General features: G+C 34.6%; 1 protein-coding gene across 2 annotated transcripts in view; it reads left to right on the forward strand.

Annotated features, from left to right (window-relative positions):
• Positions 1-22,894, forward strand: part of LOC148945088 (pre-mRNA-splicing factor 38B-like) — a 61,232-nt gene that overhangs the window by 11,448 nt on the left and 26,890 nt on the right. For both annotated transcript variants that reach the window (XM_089099481.1, XM_089099482.1), the window contains exons 2-3: positions 8,371-8,515; positions 10,720-10,844. In XM_089099481.1, coding sequence (XP_088955607.1) covers positions 8,371-8,515; positions 10,720-10,844 — 270 coding nt within the window. The remainder of the gene's footprint in view (positions 1-8,370; positions 8,516-10,719; positions 10,845-22,894) is intronic.

Genomic DNA, 22,894 nt, shown 5'->3' on the forward strand with positions numbered 1-22,894 from the left:
TTTTTAAAATAAGGGGAGGTTAGAGACATTCCAACTTCAAGCTTAAAATGCACAAGTCTCTTGTACAGAAGACTGATGAATTTATGGGGAACAAGTGGAAAGAGGATGCTTAATCAGCCCCATAGTTGAACTAGCACCAGCAGCCGACTTCTTTGCACAAATGCTGAATTTTCATTCATCAATAGTGACTCCAAGATCTTGCTAACTATTTACAGAGAAGAGCAGGTGGCATGAGAAAAAAATAAAGACCAACAAGGGTTCATTTTGCCAAAGTGAATGACATGGCACTTGGCAACATTAAATTTAAGAAGCCATTCTCAGCCCATTGATCAAGCTGTCTAAGATTATCAAACAGTTTGTGGTAACAAACTGTAAGTAAGGAGCAACCCAGCTCAATAGTAACCAAAACTCTAAAAAACAGAATTTTGATACCAATAGATAACTCAAAAGAATCAGATTTGTATACTGATTTCAAATATATAAGTTTCATCAAGTTTAGGCCTACCCATACAAATTTACGTGCCCGAGAAAATTTGCCTTATTTTCGAAAACACGCGGAAACATCCTCTAAAAGACATAGAGCCTTAATGAAAATCATTCCATCAGATTCAACATATCAGAGAACCCTACTGTAGAGGTTTCAAGCTCCTATCTGCAAAAATGTGGAATTTTGTTTTTTTTGCCAGAAGAAAGATCACAGATGCATGTTTTTTTTTCCAGCGGTGATAGTATCAACCCAGTGGTCCTAGAATATTGTGAGAGGGCTCATTCGAACGGAAATTAAAAGTTATTATGCCCTTTTAAGTGACCAAAAAAATGGAGGGCAACTAAGCCCCCTCCCATGCTCATTTTTTCCCAAAGTCACCCAATCAAAATTTTGAGATAGCCATTTTGTTCAGCATGGTCGAAAATGTAATAATTATGTCTTTTAGGATGACTTAAACCCTTAAAATTCCCAGGGGGAGGGCTGAAAGTTATGAACTTTACCCACTGTTTACATATAGTATTTTTTATTGGGAAGTATACAGACGTTTTCAGGGAATTCTTTCTGTTAGTGGTGGGGGGGGGGGATATGTGAGATGATCTTTCCATGAGGGAAGGGGCATTGCTATGAAGGGGGCGCTGGATTTCCCAGCATTATTTAAAAAAAATTAAATGAAAAGAAACAAGTGTTTCACCTAAAAGTAAGGAGCAACATCAAAACTTAAAACAAACAGAAATTATTGCATATATGATTGGGTTTGCCCCCTAGTCAATACCTTGCTCTTGAAGCCAAATTTTTTTTAGTACTTTCATAAGAGCTATTTATTCTAACTAATGGCCTTTGTGATTAAGGGGTCATGTTTAAAGAATCGGAACACAATTCGAACTTTAGCTAAAGAGCAAGGTATTGACTAGGGGGTGAACTCCCTAATATAAAATTATATGAATATAGAAGTTTGTTATTTAAGTTAATTTGTAAGTTACATATATTTATTATGGAGTTACAAGCTTAAGAAATTTTGCTGTTTATGTATAGTTTTAATAACTGGAGATGTTTTGCATGACAAAACGTTTTATACTCAGAGGAATTGGATATAGATAATTATCTCCATAATGTTACCTAGGATAGAATGATCATAATATGCCTGTAAGAGGTTTGGCATAATATGCTAAAGATTACCTTCAGGTTTTTTCATTGTCTTAGGGCTATCTTAGAAAGTTGTATGGGTGTTAAGATACAATGTTGAGGACAACTTGCCATACCCATATATATGTCATCAGTCCGATTCTGAAGATTTTATTTACCTAGTATACAGTTTTATCCAAGCTCTAGGACAAGCTGTACAATGAAGAATGAATATTCCTCAAAATAAGAACTTAAAAGTACCTTCCTAGGCCCTAATTTGGGCTCTAGATGTATTCTTGAAAGCTTGATTTACTTATCTTTACAATTTTACAAAGATAAGTAAGCTGAGGCTCCGACTCAAGCTTAGGCTGTTCAACAGCAACATCCTCTCGACACTTTGATATGGTTCTTAAACTTGGCACATAGATCAAATACTTGAAAAGAAACTTTTCGCATTTGAAAACATTTACTTAAGGCGCATTCTAAATATCCACGGGTCCAAAAAAGTAACAAGCGCTACTATACGACAGATGACATCCCAGCCACTGGTAACCAAAGTGATCAAATATAGGAAGTGAAGATACCTTGGTCAAGTGATCCGCATGCCCGAAACTCAACTACCGAAGATCGTCCTTCAGTGGCAGCCACGTGGTACCAGAAGAAGAGGACGCCCCAAAAATACCTTACGACGCAGCTACCGAGCTGACCTCACAAACCTCAATGCCTCAATCCAACCTGAATGTGAAGATGGCTGGTTGGCCGCAGCAATGAGAGATGACTGGCAACTCTTCTTGGATGCCCTAAGTGCCTCTGGAGGCACAGGAGGATCTAAGGTCTAAGGTAACAATTTTACAAGATAGGTAAAAACCCTTAATCTAGAGTTTTTTGAAAGAAAGTCTTTCATAGGCAGTGTTAGATATGGAAACTGAAGACAAGGGGTGTGGACCTGCAATGCTTTTTTGTAGTGATAATGTATTCATGGAAGGGGTATCAGATAGAATATAGTATGAATTTAAAGCTTTGAATTGCTGCTATAGGATATCTGTTTGGGTAATTATTGTGAACACTTTTTTTTTTGCTCAAAAGGTGTGTAGAAATGTAAGTGAAAACAGCCCACAAATCACTTATATTTATGCAAGGGGATAATCAAAATCTGTCAAAGTTGATTCTGAGTTTGGTTTTCATTACATTGTAGATTTCTTTCTATTGCATATGAAGTAATTAGGATTTAGCTTACTATTTATCAAATAATAATAATAAAAAAGAAGAAAAAACTGGAACAAATCCAAATTTGGATCTAAATATAAAACATCATAATCCCATATCTATACATGATTCCCACTATTAAAGCACAAAAAGTGCTGTTACACTGTTAGGTGATTCAAGATAAATATTACATAGCAGCTTAGCTGCATATCAAGTTGAGATGCAGTGTAAGCCAAATTTGACTGGAAGGATTTTTCATTTAGCAGTCAGCCTTGATGACATGTCTCATGAAGAAGAAAGTAAAGAACAATGTTGGCACAATGTGCTATTTATTTATTTATCATTATTATTTTTTTTTAGACCAGGGCACATTGTAGCGAAGGAGTTGTCGTAAAAACTTTAAAAAAGGCTCATTTAATTGTAAATTGAAAGGGCTAGTGCTCTTTTTAATAGTTGAAAGTGATTTGAGGGCAACTAACCCCCCTCCCACATCTATCATTTCCCCAACACACCCAATTAAAATTTTGAGATAGCCATTTTGTTGAACATAGTTAAAACATAGTTAAAAAGTCCAAAAATTGTGTCTTTCAGGATGACAACCCCCTCAACCCTCAGGGCAAGGGTTGTAATTTATGCCTTGGGGGCATATAAGGTTTTTATAGAAAGCATGGTCATATCTAAATCGGTTGGGGCTCATTGGATTGGCAATCAGAAACTCTAGTTCCCTTTTTAAGAGTCAAAGTGATTGGAGGTCAGCTACCTCCCTCCCCCCAATCCAAACGCCATATTTTTGTGAAATATATCTAATAGAAATTTTGAGATAGCAATTTTATTCGAAATAGTCCAAATATCATATAACAAGGCTTTTGGGGTTGAAACAAACCCCCAAAGCTTGGGGGCAAGGGTTGTAAGCTATGCCCCAAGGGCATTTATGGTTTTTACATAGGCTAAGGGGTGGTTGTATAAACTTTAGAAGAGGCTCATTTGGTTGAAAATTGGAAGTTCTATTTCCCTTTTAAGAGTCAAAAGTGATGAAGGTCAGCTAGCCCCCCACCCCACCCCTCTCCCCACTACCCCGCTTTTCACGAAACAAATCTGATTGAAATTGTGAGATAGAGGTTTTGTTCAAAGTAGTCCAAAGAACATAACAATGCCTCTAGAATTGACACAACCCCCCAGTGCCTGGAGATAGGGTTATAAGTCATGCTCTGGGGGCATATAAGGTTTTTGTGGAATGGATGGTCATATAAACTTCAGATGAGGCTAATTTCATTTGGAATTAGAAGTTATAGTGCCCTTTTTAAGAGTCAAAAGTGGTTTGAGAGCAAGCAGCCTGGAAGTGGCTCACTGGATTGGTAATCAGAAGTTCTAGTAACCCTTTTAAGTGACTGGAGGGCGGGTACCCTCACCCCCAACACCTTGTATTTTCCAAAAATGCATCTGATAGAAATTCTTAGAATGTAAGAGATGGCCTCAAATTTTCTTTTTTTTGAGACTGTCTCCAATTTTGGGACAATCATTTTATTCAAAATTTTCCAAAGATCATATAACAAGGCTTGCAGGGTTGTTACAAACCACCAGAGCCGTGGGGCGAGGGCTGTATGTTATACCCCGGGAGTATTTAAGGTTTTTATTGAAGGGATAGTTGTTTAACTTTATTAAAGGCTCATTTGGTTGAAAATCGAAAGTTCAAGTTCTCTTTTAAGAGTCAAAAGTGATAGAGGGCATTTAGCCCCTGCTCCCTGGGTAACTAGTACTAGTATCCCCTGATAACCCCTCTTTTCACCAAACATGTCTGATTGAAATTGTGAAATAGTAATTTTGTTCAAAATATTCCAAAGAACATAAAACAATACCTCTAGGGTTGATACAACCCCCCAGCGCCCTGGGGATATGGTTGTAAATGATTTCCTGGGGGCATATAAGGTTTTTATGGAATGGGCGGTTGTATAAAAGTCAGGTGGTGTTCATTTGATTTGAAATTGGAAGTTATAGTGCCCTATTTAAGAGTCAAAAGTGATTTGAGAGCAACCAGCCTTCCCTCCCGCCATGCCCATCATTTCCCCCAAAACCTCCAATCAAAACTTGGAGATACAATTTTGTTCATCGTAGTTGAAGAGTCCGGAAATTATTTATGTGAGGAATACCCCCCCCCCCCACAAATCTCAGGGCAAGGGTTGTAAGTTATGCCCTGGGGGCATATAAGGTTTTCATAGAAAGGGTGGTTATATGTACTTTGGAGGGGACCTATTCGATTGGTAATCAGAAGTTCAAGTGTCCTTTTAGGAGTCAGAGTGATTAGAGTGCAGCTACCCCCCCCCTCCCCCCCCCACACACGCACAGACGTCGTGTTTTCTTGAGTTGCATCCAAACAAAATTTTAAGACTGGCCTTTTATTCAAAATAGACCAAAGATCATATTATAAGGCTTTTGGGGTTGATACAAACCACCATAGCCTCGGAGCAAGGGTTGTGAGTTATGCCCCTGGGGCATTTAAAGTTCATATGGAAGGGATAGTTGTATAAACTTTATAGGTGGCTCATTTGGTTGATATTGGAAGTTCTAGTTCTCTTTTAAGACTCAAAAGTAGTGGAGGTCAACTAGCCTCCCCCCAAACACATCCCTCTTTTCACCAAACACATCTGATTGAAATTGTGCAATGGCCATTTTGTTTAAAATAGTCAAAAGATCACATAAAACTGCCTTCGGGGTTGACACCCCCCCCCCCCCCAGAGCCCTGGGGAAAGGGCTTTAAGTGACATATCAGGCTTTTATGGAATGGGTGGTCGTATAAAATTCAGACGAGTCTCATTTTATTTGAAATTGAAGTTATAGTGACCTTTTGAGTCAAAGTGATTTGGGAGCAGCCATCCCCCCACCCCCACCTCCCACGGCCATGATTTTCCAAAACAAATATCCAAACAAACTTTCGAGACATCAATTTTTTTTTACTATTATTGAAAGGTTCAGTAATTGTGTGTTTGGGGATGTTAACAAAAAGGCAATATTTGCACGCTACTACTACTACAACTACTGCTGCTTCTACAGCTACCACGACTACTACCACTACTAAAACTACTACTTCTGTAGCAATTTCTGCTAAAGCTAAGGATATTGAAATAAACATCTGAGGAAACGTTGAGGGGAACGTTGAACTAAATCAAAACATATTATGTGCTTACAGATTGCTAATACGGGTGCATCAACAATAATTTTTGAAAGGCTTATCAAAAGGAAACTTCAGTGGCATCATGAGTGGGATGTTCAGTTGACGAAAAGCCAAAATGTACCTGCTACTACTCCTATTAATATTGCTGCTACTGCTGTTACTACTAATGATAACACACTATTACTGCTACTAATGTTCCCTCTACTACCACCACTATTATGATACTAGTGCAATTAAGGGCACTTGTACAAAGATGAAAGTTTGACAGAACTTTTAGGGGAATTTCGAACTAAATCAAAACACACTATGTGCATGTAGATTGTCAAAATGGCGTATCTCAAGAATGGACTTGGGCATTAAGTGGGAACTTTCAGAGAATACTTAAAGAGGAAGACCAATTAACAAAAACGTAATATATGCATGTTACTTCTAACACTAATACTGCTGTTTCTTTTACTAATACTAATACTGCTACTAAACTACTCCAACCACTACTTCAATTGTAACAACTTGTAAGGCTTAGAGGATTAAGGTGAAAAGGGCGCCAAAAGGATGTCAAAAGTGCACATCAACAATAATTTTGAAACGGCTTACCGTGTCAAGGTGAAACTTCCGGGTTAATATGAAAGTGATGTTCAACTGACCCAAACGAAATAGTGACATGCTACTACCGCTATTAATACTGCTGCTGCTACTACTGCTACTGCAACACTGACACTACAACTACTTTTACTACCACCGAAACTACTGTGATAGTACTATTGAGGCTTTGTCTGTGAGGGTAAAATTTGAGAGAATACTAATGGCAAATTCGAACTAACAAAAGCACTATGTGCATTTAGATTGTCAAAATAGCGTATATTAAGAATTGATTTTTGTAATAAGTTAGAACTCTCAGGGAATGCTAAAAGGGGAAGATCAATTGACCAAAAGGCAATATGTGCACAATATTAATAACACTACTACTACTGCAACATTTACTAGTTCTACTACTAGTCTACTACTATTTCTATTGCTCGAACTACTATTTTTATCGCAACTACTTGTAAGGTTAAAAGCATTAATTTGAAAATTTCAAGAAGTATATGAATATATTGGTTATCAAAAGGGCATATCGACAGTGGAATAATAATGGCTAGTTGTATTAAGCTGAGTAGTAATACTACTGCTGTGAATTCTATTACAACTATACCTAGGGGTGTGACGGTGAAATTTTCACAGACTATTTCTGAAAATTTCTGTTGTACGGATGACAACCTGCCATCCGTATGCAGGTTGTCAAAAGGTTATATCAGCAATATCTTAGGAGCAGTTTTGGGTGTGAATTCAAAATTTACGAGGCTTAATATGGGAGCTGTTAAACTAACCAAAAGACAATTTAAATCATAATACTACTGCTTCTACTCCTACAACTACTACTTACTGCTGGTACTACTACTGCTACTAAAGCTAAGACTACTGTTATTACCTCTACTCCTACTGCTACTACTATAACTACTGGTGTTGATACTACTGCTACTAAAGCCAAGGGTATTAAGGCAAGAGTTTTAGGTAATATTTAATTGCAGAGTTTTAGGTAACATAAATTACAATAAACAATCGAGTCAAACTCAGAACGAACGGAAATTAACATGAGTAGGGCTCAAAACCCCTGTGCCTTCCCAAGGCCAGAACATAATTTGCACTTCACTGAAAAAATTTAAATGTTTTCACTTTTTTAAATTTAATAAATCGAATATTATTAACATTTTAAGGAATAATTATCAGCATATATACATTAAACTGACAATGGACATTCATTTGTATTTTTTTCAGTAAAGTTATGTTCTAGCCTTGGGAAGCAGAGGGGTTTTGAGCCCTGCTTATGTTAATTTCTGCTCGTTTTGAGTTTGAATCGGTTATTTATTGTGATTTCTGTTCGTGTTGGGTTTCATTTATTTATCAATGCGGATTTGTGGCAGTTTCCCTCTTGGTATATTATTTGATTCTATTTTGGCTCATTTTTGGTTTAATGGGGTTCTTTACTTTTCTTTGAAAAACTTGTTTTGTCGAAAAAGTTATTTTGATTAATGTTAAAAAAATTGTACTATGTGGTACTCTTCATGTAGAATGAATTTATCCTTTTTGCTTTTCTGTACAAGTAATTACCACCAGCACCTCATCCTAGAGAATCTCTGACAAAAAAAAGGAAAAAAAAAGATACGATACGCTACCCGCCAGAGATGCTATGAAATTTTAGATAATACGGTGAGAATTATGAATTTTTTTTTGTGTTTAGTTTTTTACATGATGCCGGTTGAGTAATTTTGTTTAAAACATGTTTCGTATCTAGCAGCATAACTGTAGGTTTAAGACAGAATACTAATAGATAGTGCACTTATTATAGATGGCATCTGGTGGTGATGAATCCGATGCAGATGTTATTAGGACAGCGAAAAAAGGAAACAACCTGCCTGTGTGGGGAAATGAAAGATCCATGAATTTGAATAGCCTTATCCTGACAAATATACAATCATCACAGTACTTTAAAGGTAAGTCGTCATTACCTAGTTCCTATTAGGAACCAAAATACAATTTTGCTACCTGGTGTATTGTATGTCACCAGTAATTACTACTGTGTTTTCTGGAATAACTTACATGCCTAATTCTAGCCCGGTAGTGCCTCAAAATATTGTATAGTTACGCGATTCACATATATGAAAATCACCATTTTAGTCCATTTGATGGATTGAAGAAGGTATTATTTGTATACTGACAAGGCCAGCATAGTTTTTCCTCTGATGTTCAAGCAAGCAGAAACCTGTTATCAGTTTTTGCAAGAAGATGAGAATTGGCTAGACTTAGAAAGCAAATTCAGGCTGGTAGTTGAACGTGTGCCGACTTGAAATCTTTTTTCTACTCAGAAAAAAAGAAAGGTAAACAGTCATTCTTTGTCTGGCTAAGCAATTATTTTGTTGGTTGAGAGACTTATTTCCTGGTGAATAAGCCTTCGTCAGTTAATTTGAAATCATTTTGCTGCATAAGTTTGGCTATCAGTACATCAATGCAGTTGTGCAGTTATGATTCTGTTACTGGAATTATTATAAAATAATTTAATTTTTTTTAGTTAGGAGTCTATCCAGTGTTTTTTCTCCAGTTCCGTAGGCTGTTCTTATCTAGATTTTTCAGATTCCTTTTAAGTCGAAATTGAAAACAGTACCATACTGGTGGATAATAAAAGTGATAGTTTAGGACTAAAAGAATTATTTCACCTATTAGCAGAACTGAAAAACTAGAAGCAGAAATATAGAATTCAACAGGATATTTGTTCTGCAATAGAGCTTTTGGTTCCTGCATATTGAAATGGTGGTACAACTAGTGCTCGGATTTTATTAAAACATTGTATTTAAATTGACATCATTTTGATTTTTGAATTGATTTTTTTTTAGCTTTATTACACACATAGGTACGAACAGCAAAAATTCAGTAGGGGGTATTATTTTTCGGGGGGATTTTCTAGCTCGTTAAAGTATATTTTTAACCATCTCTTCTATATTTCCTGTATTTTAATGATTTGTTTTTCAGGTAGGAGTGAGTCCTCCAGTAATCCTCAGGACAAACACTGCTTTTATCTTTTCTTCCCATGGGCTTGCACATGTTAATATTAAATTTTGTCCATTTTAGGAAGTGAGTAGCATATTTCTGCTTTTTGCTATGCTGAGCTTTTCAGTTATATAGTTGAACTATTATCAAAATCCTTAGCAAATGCCCTGACAAAGATAGGCTGGGTATTTTTACTATCCTTAAGGAAAAACCTGCTTGCATGGCCTGATCTGGGTGTTAGGGTAGACCTTTCACGAGTTTGTATAAACAGAATTGTGACTCCTAGCAGAACTGCAGGGTGACCTTGAAGGGCGATGCCCCTTGATGAAATTGTTGCCTAGTATGCAACAGAGCATTGCACTGGATCCTCATTAATGGATATTTTTTTATAGGTATTCTTTTGGCTGATTTGGGCTTAATAGCCTCTTCTTAGCCATTTTGTTTAATCTGGGTTGCCTTCTCGTTGTATTATGATATTTTCCGTCGTGAATTTATAATAAGTGGGAGGTAATAGGCTTGAGATTGCTTGTGGAGGATGTTGACTCTTGTTGGTAGAAGAGCATCGCAAAGTGTGGAGAATAATGTTATGACCAAGATGGGCATTGGATTGTGCGAAGCCTCCACTCATACTGGAGGTCCCAGGTACATCTTGCTCTCTGCTGTCTTAAGCTTTTTGTGTAGACTTGAGAATTTGTCATTAGTCCTTGACCTGCACTGGTGGATCCTTTGATTTTTTTGAGGCCACGCAAATTTTCAATGGTTTCAATGATGTGATAATTGCAAGATTGAACGTTGCAACGTTGAAAGACAACTATCATATTGAATTCAGACGTTTTTAACTAGACTAATTAGGACTTTTGGTTTAGCAAAATTTTATTGAAAAGGTGTTTTAGTCTCATTGTCTTGAGTAATGCAAGAATGTTGATGTAAAACGTACTTGCTGATGATGGTGAGGGAAAAGGATTTAGAGAGATATAATTCGTGTGTTTTTTTCAAAACTTGTTTTTTAACTTTTGGTGTTGCTGAAACTAAAGTCCATTTGTTTGTTATAAATTACTTTTCTTCTCAAGTTTCTCTTTAGTTTATCCGTAGTTTCTGATTAGTTTAGTTTATCTTCAATTGATTAATTTGTTACCTTTTCAATTTATTTTAGTGAATTTATTTGAGTTGAAGACTTACCATGAAGTTGTGGATGAGATTTACTACAAAGTAAGCCACCTTGAACCCTGGGAGAAAGGAAGCCGAAAAACTTTTGGTCAAACAGGAATGTGTGGTGGGGTAAGTAGTTTGAATTGGTCCGGAAAAGCTTGATTTGGAAAGTAATTATATCCAGCAATTCCCTTCTTGAAGGGATGTATTTGAGAAATGTATATATTTTTACTTTCCAAGCGTTGTTTGAAAACAGAACGTCACCATAAAAATAGAAATATGTATTGGAAATAAGAAAAGCTTGGAATTTCGCTTAAAAAATGATAAATAAAATTGTAATCAAGACTGCATGACGTACATATTCTGTTTGCAAGTCTTTAGGGTGACAATTAGAGGGCAGGGGGCAATTGCCCTTGCCTCAGATTTTTAAAAACACCTTTTTTTGGTATTTTACTTTTACCAAAAAAATAAATAAAAAACAAAAAAGTTTCCCCTAGATTTTGAAGAATACTTTTTTTGTATCTGTGCAAAAAAAAAAGAAATCCTTGCTCCTCCCCTAAATGTTAGGAAATTGGCGCCCCAGCAGGTTTTAGATTTAGGCTATTTAATATGGATAGACACTTTTTCTGTTTATTTTTGTTTTTACTAGCAATTGCTGTCACAGAGACAAGAAAAAGACTCAATTGTAATACTAGAGCAGGTTGTTCTATCTTATCGTTTTCTTCTTCTATCTTATTCTATCTTATCGTTTTTCTTCTTGTTTTTTTTTTACATATCTGAGTGTTATTGACTAGCGTGATATTGACCATAACTGTCTATGCTATGTGGTTTATACAGAAAAACTACTGCACTAGCTAATATTCATAAATTTATCCTTGATCAGATTTTATTGTCATTATGTTCTTATCTTTTTTCTTCTTCTATCTTATTCTATCTTATCGTTTTTCTTCTTGTTTTTTTTACATATCTGAATGTTATTGACTAGCGTGATAATGACCATAACTGTCTATACTATACGGTTTATACAGAAAAACTTCTACACTAGCTAATATTCATAAATTTATCCTTGATTAGTTTTTATTGTCATTATGTTCTTATATTTTTTCTTCTCCTATCTTATTCTATCTTATCGTTTTTCTTCTTGTTTTTTTTTTTTACATATCTGAGTGTTATTGACTAGCGTGGTATTGACCATAACTGTCTATACTATACGGTTTATACAGAAAAACTGTTACACTAGCTAATATTCATAAATTTATCCTTGATCAGTTTTTATTGTCATTATGTTCTTATCTTTTTTCTTCTTCTATCTTATCGTTTTTCTTCTTGTTTTTTTTTTACATATCTGAGTGTTATTGACTAGCGTGATATTGACCATAACTGTCTATACTATACGGTTTATACAGAAAAACTTCTACACTATCTAATATTCATAAATTTATCCTTGATCAGTTTTAATGTCATTATGTTCTTATCTTTTTTCTTCTTCTATCTTATTCTATCTTATCGTTTTTCTTCTTGTTTTTTTTTTTTACATATCTGAGTGTTATTGACTAGCGTGGTATTGACCATAACTGTCTATGCTATACGGTTTATACAGAAAAACTACTGCACTAGCTAATATTCATAAATTTATCCTTGATTAGTTTTTATTGTCATTATGTTCTTATCTTTTTTCTTCTATCTTATTCTATCTTATCGTTTTTCTTCTTGTTTTTTTTTTACATATCTGAGTGTTATTGACTAGTTGCGATATTGACCATAACTGTCTATACTATACGGTTTATACAGAAAAACTACTGCACTAGCTAATATTCGTAAATTTATCCTTGATTAGTTTTTATTTTCATTATGTTCTTATCTTTTTTCTTCTTCTATCTTATTCTATCTTATCGTTTTTCTTCTTGTTTTTTTCTTTTTTTTACATATCTGAGTGTTATTGACTATCGTGATATTGACCATAACTGTCTATATTATACGGTATATACAGAAAAACTATTACTTACTTACTTAGGTCCCGGCCATCCTCGTGGGACGTTTTGGGGCCACTCCTCTTGCTAGCTCATGCGTAAGGGCTCGGTACATTGCTCTATCTGGTGCGATACGTGATAGCTGGGCTATCTTGACGTTGTCGAAGTGGAAGTTCTCCACCCATCGTTTTCGTGGTCTGCCTCGTGAGCGAAGGCCATGGAGGGATCCTTCAAGGGCGATTTTCGGAGGGCGGCTCTGCTCCATTCGCTTGACGTGGCCAAACCAGCGCAGTTGTTGCTTCTTAATTTTACTGAGTATGGTTTCAGTGGACTGGAGCCTTTGACGTACTTCCACATTTTTGATTCGGTCAGTGTATTTGATTCTAGAAATGCGACGGAGACATCTCACCTCAAAAGCTAGAAGTTTTATCTCGTCTTCGGTTTTCAGAGTCCATGTTTCACATCCATAAATAACTATGGGGATTACTAAACTGTTGAATAGGCGCATTTTGAGTTTGTTGGATAGGTGGTTACTTTTCCAGAGGTTGGCTAGTCTTCGGAAGCTAGAGCTAGCAAGTGCAAGTCGACGTTTCACGACAGAGCTATGGCAATTATCTGAGGAGAGTAGGCTACCAAGGTACAGGAAGTGATCAACCGTTTCAACCTGTCTCCCGCCTATGGTGATAATGGGTGGGTTATCTAGTTCACGTCTCGTAGTTACCATGACTTTGGTCTTGCTGGCATTGATCTCCATCCCGAACGGCTTTGTGGTATCGTAGAGTTTATCAGCTTGTGCCTGCAATTATTGTGTAGAGTTGGCTAGCTCATCAATATCATCAGCGTAGGCAAGATTCTCTATTAACACCCCTCCTATTGTTGCGCCATATTCTGACTGCATCATCGACAGAACGGCATTTAGAAAGAGGTTGAAGAGATGTGGTGATAAGATGCAACCCTGAAGTACTCCTGACGAAGTTGTAAACTCTTCTGACAACCCATCAACGGTTATTACTTGGCCTCGGAACTGGTCGTACAGACTCTTGATTATTTGGACTATCTACTAAGGGATACCGTAGTGAAGGAGGATATGCCATAGTCCTTCGCGCCATATCAGGTCAAATGCCTGACAGAAATCAACGAATAGTTGGTAGAGTTCTTGGTTGACTTCGATGTGTCGTTCCATGAGTTGCCGAACGACAAATATCTGATCGATTGTTGATCTTCCAGGGCGGAAGCCGGCCTGATATTCTCCAATGGCAAAGGCAGTTGTTGCTTGAATGTGACGGAGTAGGATTTTTGTCAGGACACGTGACTGATGGCTCGTGAGGCTGATCGGACGGTAGTTTCCGCATTCTTTCTTTGACCCCTTTTTGTGAATGGGTACAATGGCAGCCTTGCACCACTGACGGGGTACGTGGCCGGTTTCCCGCACCGCAGACACAATGGCATGGTACAGATCAGTTACATCATCCGATCCGACGTTAATGAGTTCAGCGGTGACTCCGTCTGGGCCAGGGGCTTTTCCTTGTTTGAGCGTCTTGATTGCTTACTCGGTTTCTGACTTAAGTGGGGGTGGTGGTCTGAGTTCTTGGTCAGGTATGGGGAAGCGGGTTAGTATTTTAGGATCCGCAGCTACTGGGGAATTCAGTTTATCGTTAAAGTATTCTTTCCATCTTTCAAGTTTCATCTTTGAATCGTAGATGTTATTTCCGTCTTTGTCCAGGATCACTGATGTCTGCGGCTTTTTTTTACGGCTTAACTCGCGTACCATTCTGAAAACTGCTCCGCTATTCCCCTTCTTGGAGAGTACTTCGCAGTCTTCGCATTTCTTTCGCAGGTTGTTACGTAGTGCCTTTCTGATCTCTCACTCTACTCTTCTCTTGAGAAGCTTGTAAGTATCCCAACTGTGACGGTCGGATTTATTGCAAAAAAGTCGCTTATCCTCGCATAGCGCAATGATCTCATCTGTGATCCATGGTTTTTCATTTGGAGTTTTTCTTCCAAGGACGTCATTCACTGTCTCTATGATAGCTGATGTAGCCTGTTCGGTCAGGGAGTCTATCTCATTAGCAGTGGTCAAGGAAGAATGATTTTTCAGGATCTCTCGGAATTTTTCAGATAGAGTGGAAGTGTAGGTCTGCCTTTTTGCGGGATCCCGCAGCAGATCCAGCCGGAATCTTGGGATTTTTGTTGCTTTTTGTAATTTTGTCATTCTTAGCTTGAACCTTGACATCAGGAGAGTGTGGTCAGAGTCGAAGTCTGCTCCAGGTAATGCTACTGTGTCTAGTACGGAAGACTTTCAGCGCTTCGATATCAGGATATAATCAATCATGTTCTCGGTTTTACAGTCTGGGGATCTCCAGCTCACTTTACGTCAATGGCGGTGTTTGAAAATTGTGTTTGTTAAGAATAACTCCATTTTTCGGCAGAAGTCGAGCAGTCGTTTCCCTGTCGCATTGAGTTTTTCGTGGCCAAAAGTCCCCATTATATCGGATCGGCCGGTATTATCCATACCTACTATAGCGTTAAAGTTCCCCAAGACAATCAGTACGTCTTTTTTATGAATTTGGTCAATGACGGTTTGTAGTGTGAAAAAGAATTCATCGCATTCTTCCTCACTTCTGATGGAGTCTGGGGTATAGACTTGGACGACAGTGATATTCTTGGAAGCTCTCTTTAGTCGTAAGACGGTTATTCTTTCTGAGACTGGGGTGAAGGAGATTAGAGATTTTTTGGCAGCTGATGATACGAAGAATCCTACACCTTGTCGATGAACTCCGTCCTTGCGGCCGGACAACAAGAGGGAGGCTCCAGAGAGGTTTTACTCACTCGTTCGGGGGAGGTGAGTCTCAGAAAGCCCAATAACATCTCAAGAGTATCTCTGTAGTTCTCTAAGGGCAAGATCTAGTTTTCCCGGTCTGGCAAGTGTTCGGATGTTTAGTGTGCCAAAGTGTAGGGTAATTTTTGTCGGAAGGGAACAACCGTGTGGATTTTCGCCCCGAGTGGGGGTAGTCCAAGGCCTAGGATTGACGGCTGCCCCGGACGCGGTAGCATGTAAAATCGTAGTATTATCTGTCAAGTATCGTTGTTCGTCAGTTACCCCGGACGCGGTAGCACGTAAAATCGCATTATTATCCATGAAGATTGGTTGTTCGTGTGTTACCTCGGACACAGTAGCAGATGTTCGTATAATACTGGACCCTTTTTTCAGGATTTCAAGAGAGATGGTTTCTTGACTAAATGGGTGGTGGTGGAAAGCCATTCCTCTCCACCACCTTACATAGGCTGTTGTCCATAAATCTGGATCCTCCACCCTTCACAGTTGTCCTCCTATAGGGGATCCTCCCATGATGGTGTTCTGCTTCACCATGCAATTTAACCCCTTGCTGGGAGAAGGTTTGTAACGGACGGGACGTGTCCACACGCCGGTGGGCCCTGCTGAGTGTACATCCGAGGGGCCTTCTTCCTCCTCCGCCTGTATTTACGTCCCCCGGGCGAGGGTGCCCAAGTTTCAATTAAGGACCCCCAGGGACTGGGTCCCCCCTTGGTCCGCGCCTCCTACTCAATGGAAGTACCCTACATATCTGTAAGGCGATCCCCTATCCGCCACCTGGGGACGCGCTGAGTGGCCTGGGGGAGGCCCCTACTGAGAAAGCTCAGTAGGTCTCAGAGAAAGCTCAGTAGGTCTCAGAGAAAGCTCAGTAGGTCTCAGAGAAAGCTCAGTAGGTCTCAGTAAACTATTCAGTAAGTTTTTGAGTAGGTCTCAAAAACTGTTACACTAGCTAATATTCATAAATTTATCCTTGATCAGTTTTTATTGTCATTATGTTCTTATCTTTTTTCTTCTTCTATCTTATTCTATCTTCTCGTTTTTCTTCTTGTTTTTTTTTTTACATATTTGAATGTTATTGAATGGCGTGATATTGACCATAACTTTCTATACTATAAGTTTTATACAGAAAAACTTATACACTAGATAATATTTATAAATTTATCCCTGATTAGTTTTTATTGTCATTATGCTCTTCTCTTTTTTCTTCTTCTATCTTATTATATCTTATCGTTTTTCTTCTTGTTTTTTTTTTACATATCTGAGTGTTATTTACTAGCGTGATATTTACAATAAATGTCTACAATATAATGTTTATAAAGAAAAACTACTAAACTAGCTAATATTCATAAATTTATCCTTGATTTGTTTTTATTGTCATTATGTTCTCATCTTTTTTCTTCTTCTATCTTATTCTATCTTATCGTTTTTCTTCTGTTTTTTTTTTTAAATATCTGAGTGTTATTGACTAGCGTGATATTGACCATAACTGTCTATACTATACGGTTTATACAGAAAAACTGTTACACTAGCTAATATTCATAAATTTATCCTTGATCAGATTTTATTTTCATTATGTTCTTATCTTTTTTCTTCTTCTATCTTATTCTATCTTATCGTTTTTCTTCTGTTTTTTTTTTTACATATCTGAGTGTTATTGACTAGCGTGATATTGACCATAACTGTCTATACTATACGGTTTATACAGAAAAACTACTACACTAGCTAATATTCATAAATTTATCCTTGATTTGTTTTTATTGTCATTATGTTCTAATCTTTTTTCTTCTTCTATCTTATTATATCTTATCGTTTTTCTTCTTGTTTTTTTTACATATCTGAGTGTTATTGACTAGCGTGATATTGACCATAACTGTCGATACTATACGGTTTATACAGAAAAACTACTACACTAGCTAATATTCATAAATTTATCCTTGATTAGTTTTTATTGTCATTATGCTCTTATCTTTTTTCTTCTTCTATCTTATTCTATCTTATAAGTTTTATTCTTTTTTTTTTTTTTTACATATCTGAGTGGTATTGACTAGCGTGATATTGACCATAACTGTCTATACTATACGGTTTATACAGAAAAACTACTACACTAGCTAATATTCATAAATTTATCCCTGATTTGTTTTTATTGTCATTATGTTCTTCTCTTTTTTCTTCTTCTATCTTATTATAGCTTATCGTTTTTCTTCTTGTTTTTTTTTTTTACATATATGAGTGTTATTGACTAGCGTGATATGGACTATAACTGTATAAAGCTATACGGTTAATACAGAAAAACTACTGCACTACATAATGTTCATAAATTTATCATTGATCAGTTTTTATTGTCATTATGCCCTTGTCTTTTTTCTTCTATCTTATTTTATCTTATCGTTTTTATTCTTGTTTTTTTTTACATATCTGATTGTTATTGACTAGAGTGGTATTGACCATAACTGTCTATAATATAAGGTTTATAAAGAAAAACTACTACACTACCTAATATTCATAAATTTATCCTTGATTTGTTTTTATTGTCATTATGTTCTCATCTTTTTTCTTGTTCTATCTTATTCTATCTTATCGTTTTTCTTGTTTTTTTTTTACATATCTGAGTGTTATTGACTAGCGTGATATTGACCATAACTGTCTAAACTATACGGTTTATACAGAAAAACTATTACACTAGCTAATATTCATAAATTTATCCTTGATTTGTTTTTATTGTCAGTATCTTCTCATCTTTTTTATTCTTCTATCTTATTCTATCTTATCGTTTTTCTTATTGTTTTTTTTTTACATATATTATTGTTATTGACTAGCGTGTTATTGACCATAACTGTCTATACTATACGGTTAATACAGAAAAAACTACTACACTAGCTAATATTCATAAATTTATCCTTGATTAGTTTTTATTGTCATTATGTTCTTGTCTTTTTTCTTCTTCTATCTTATTCTATCTTATCGTTTTTCTTCTTGTTTTTTTTACATATTTGAGTGTTATTGACTGGCGTGATATTGACCATAACTGTCTATACTATACGGTTTATACAGAAAAACTACTACACTAGCTAATATTCATAAATTTATCCTTGATTTGTTTTTATTGTCATTATGTTCTTATCTTTTTTCTTCTTCTATCTTATTCTATCTTATCGTTTTTCTTCTTGTTTTTTTTTTTTAAATATCTGAGTGTTATTGAATAGCGTGATATTGACTATAACTGTATAAAACTATACGGTTTATACAGAAAAACTGCTACACTAGCTAATGTTCATAAATTTATCCTTGATCAGTTTTTATTGTCATTATGTTCTTATCTTTTTTCTTCTTCTATCTTATTCTATCTTATCGTTTTTGTTCTGTTTTTTTACATATCTGAGTGTTATTGACTAGCGTGATATTGACCATAACTGTCTATACTATACGGTTTATACAGAAAAACTACTACACTAGCTAATATTCATAAATTTATCCTTGATTTGTTTTTATTGTCATTATGTTCTCATCTTTTTTCTTCTTCTATCTTATTATATCTTATCGTTGTTCTTCTTGTTTTTTTTTTACATATCTGAGTGTTATTGACTAGCGTGATATTGACCATAACTGTCTAGACTATACGGTTTATACAGAAAAACTACTACACTAGCTAATATTCATAAATTTATCCTTGATTTGTTTTTATTGTCATTATGTTCTCATCTTTTTTCTTCTTCTATCTTATTATATCTTATCGTTTTTCTTCTTGTTTTTTTTTACATATCTGAGTGTTATTGACTAGCTTGATATTGACCATAACTGTCTATACTATACGGTTTATACAGAAAAACTACTACACTATCTAATATTCATAAATTTATCCTTGATTAGTTTTTATTGTCATTATGCTCTTATCTTTTTTCTTCTTCTATCTTATTCTATCTTATCGTTTTTATTCTGGTTTTTTTACATATCTGAGTGTTATTGACTAGCGTGATATTGACCATAACTGTCTATACTATACGGTTTATACAGAAAAACTACTACACTAGATAATATTCATAAATTTATCCTTGATTTGTTTTTATTGTCATTATGTTCTCATATTTTTTCTTCTTCTATCTTATTCTATCTTATAGTTTTTCTTCTTGTTTTTTTTTTACATATCTTATTGTTATTGACTAGCGTGATATTTACCATAACTGTCTATACTATACGGTTTATACAGAAAAACTACTACACTAGCTAATATTCATAAATTTATCCTTTATTAGTTTTTATTGTCATTATGCTCTTATCTTTTTTCTTCTTCTATCTTATTTTATCTTATCGTTTTTCTTCTTGTTTTTTTCTTTTTTTACATATCTGAGTGTTATTGACTAGCGTGATATTGACCATAACTGTCTATACTATACGGTTTATACAGAAAAACTACTAAAATAGCTAATATTGATAAATTTATCCTTGATTAGTTTTTATTGTCATTATGCTCTTATCTTTTTTCTTCTTCTATCTTATCGTTTTTCTTCTTGTTTTTTTATATATCTGAGTGTTATTGACTAGCGTGATATTGACCATAACTGTCTATACTATACGGTTTATACAGAAAAACTACTACACTAGCTAATATTCATAAATTTATCCTTGATTAGTTTTTATTGTCATTATGTTCTTATTTATTTTCTTCTTATATCTTATTCTATATTATCTTTTTTATTCTGTTTTTTTTTTACATATCTGAGTGTTATTGACTATCGTGATATTGACCATAACTGTCTATACTATACGGTTTATACAGAAAAACTACTACACTAGCTAATATTCATAAATTTATCCTTGATTTGTTTTTATTGTCATTATGTTCTCATCTTTTTTCTTGTTCTATATTATTCTATCTTATCTTTTTTATTATTGTTTTTTTTTTAAATATCTTAGTGTTATTTACTAGCGTTATATTGAACATAACTGTCTATAATATACGGTTTATAAAGAAAAACTACTAAACTATCTAATATTCATAAATTTATCCTTGATTTTTTTTTATTGTCATTATGCTCTTATCTTTTTTCTTCTTCTATCTTATTCTATCTTATCAGTTTTATTCTTGTTTTTTTTTACATATCTGAGTGTTATTGACTAGCGTGTTATTGACCATAACTGTCTATACTATACGGTTAATACAGAAAAACTACTACACTAGCTAATATTCATAAATTTATCCTTGATTAGTTTTTATTGTCATTATGTCCTTATCTTTTTTCTTCTTCTATCTTATTCTATCTTATCGTTTTTCTTCTTGTTTTTTTTTTTACATATCTGAGTGTTATTTACTAGCGTGATATTGACCATAACTGTCTATACTATAAGGTTTATACAGAAAAACTACTACACTAGCTAATATTCATAAATTTATCCCTGATTTGTTTTTATTGTCATTATGTTCTCCTCTTTTTTCTTCTTCTATCTTATTCTATCTTATCGTTTTTATTGTTTTTTTTTACATATCTGAGTGTTATTGACTAGCGTGATATGGACCAAAACTGTCTAAACTATACGTTTTATACATAAAAACTACTAAACTATCTAATATTTATAAATTTATCATTGAGTTGTTTTTATTGTAAGTATGTTGTTATATTTTTTCTTATCCTATATTATTATTTATTATCTTTGTCATTATTGTTTTTTTTTTACATATATGAGTGTTATTTAATATATTGATATTTAACATAAATTTCTATGCTAATATGTTAATAAAGAAAAAACTAATGAACTATCTAATGTTCATAAATTTGTCACTGATTAGTTTTTATTGTCATTATGTTCTCATCTTTTTTCTTCTTCTATCTTATTATATCTTATCGTTTTTCTTCTTGTTTTTTTTTACATATTTGATTGTTATTGACAAGCGTGATATTGACCATAACTGTCTATACTATACGGTTTATACAGAAAAACTACTACACTGGCTAATATTCATAAATTTTTCCTTGATTTGTGCTTATTGTCATTATGTTCTCATCTTTTTGCTTCTTCTATCTTATTCTATCTTATCGTTTTTCTTCTGTTTTTTTTTTACATATCTGAGTGTTATTGACTAGCGTGATATTGACCATAACTGTCTATACTATACGGTTTATACAGAAAAACTACTACACTAGCTAATATTCATAAATTTATCCTTGATTAGTTTTTATTGTCATTATGTTCTTATCTTTTTTCTTCTTCTATCTTATTCTATCTTATCGTTTTTCTTCTTGTTTTTTTTGCATATCTGAGTGTTATTGACTAGCGTGATATTGACCATAACTGTCTATACTATACGGTTTATAAAGAAAAACTACTACACTAGCTAATATTCATAAATTTATCTTAGATTAGTTTTTATTGTCATTATGTTCTTATCTTTTTTCTTCTTCTATTTTATTTTATCTTATCGTTGTACTTCTTGTTTTTTTTTACATATCTGAGTGTTATTGACTAGCGTGATATTGACTATAACTGTCTAAAACTATACGGTTTATACAGAAAAACTGCTACACTAGCTAATGTTCATAAATTTATCCTTGATCAGTTTTTATTGTCATTATGTTCTTATCTTTTTTCTTCTTCTATCTTATTCTAGCTTATCGTTTTTCTTCTTGTTTTTTTTTACATATCTGAGTGTTATTGACTAGCGTGATATTGACCATAACTGTCTATACTATACGGTTTATACAGAAAATCTGCTACACTAGCTAATATTCATAAATTTATCCTTGATTAGATTTTATTTTCATTATGTTCTTATCTTTTTTCTTCTTCTATCTTATTCTATCTTATCGTTTTTCTTCTTGTTTTTTTTTTTACATATCTGAGTGTTATTGACTAGCGTGATATTGACCATAACTGTCTATATTATTCGGTTTATACAGAAAAACTACTACACTAGCTAATGATCATAAATTTGTTCTTGATTAGTTTTTATTGTCATTATGTCTCACAGGATTGTCTTTTCGATGGCGCTTTTCCTGGTGTTTAGAAAAACTTGAATAACAATGTACATGACTATTGCAAGTGTAGAGGGAAAAAATGACAGAAAAATTGTCTAGTTGCCCCTTAAAACTTGAAATTTTTTTCTGCTCAAGAAATTGGTTAACAAAAATTGATAAGTTGACAATTAAATTGCTACAACAAGCGAATGTTCCTACTGGTTGAATGTCGAAGTTGGCTTTTAAATTACCACATCAAGTGAATATTCCTGATGTTCGAACGTTTAAGTTGGCTATTAAATTGCCAAAACTAGCGGATATTCCTACTGTTTGAACGTTTAAGTTGGCTATTAAATTGTCAAAACAAGCGAATGTTCTTTCTGTTTGAACGTCTGTAGTAGCCTAGAATTGGGGCACTGTAATTTCTAT

Source organism: Artemia sp. Qi Xiang Cuo, chromosome 13 (assembly GCF_049724085.1).
Source record: "Artemia sp. Qi Xiang Cuo chromosome 13, ASM4972408v1, whole genome shotgun sequence".
Classification (NCBI taxonomy): domain Eukaryota; kingdom Metazoa; phylum Arthropoda; class Branchiopoda; order Anostraca; family Artemiidae; genus Artemia; species Artemia sp. Qi Xiang Cuo.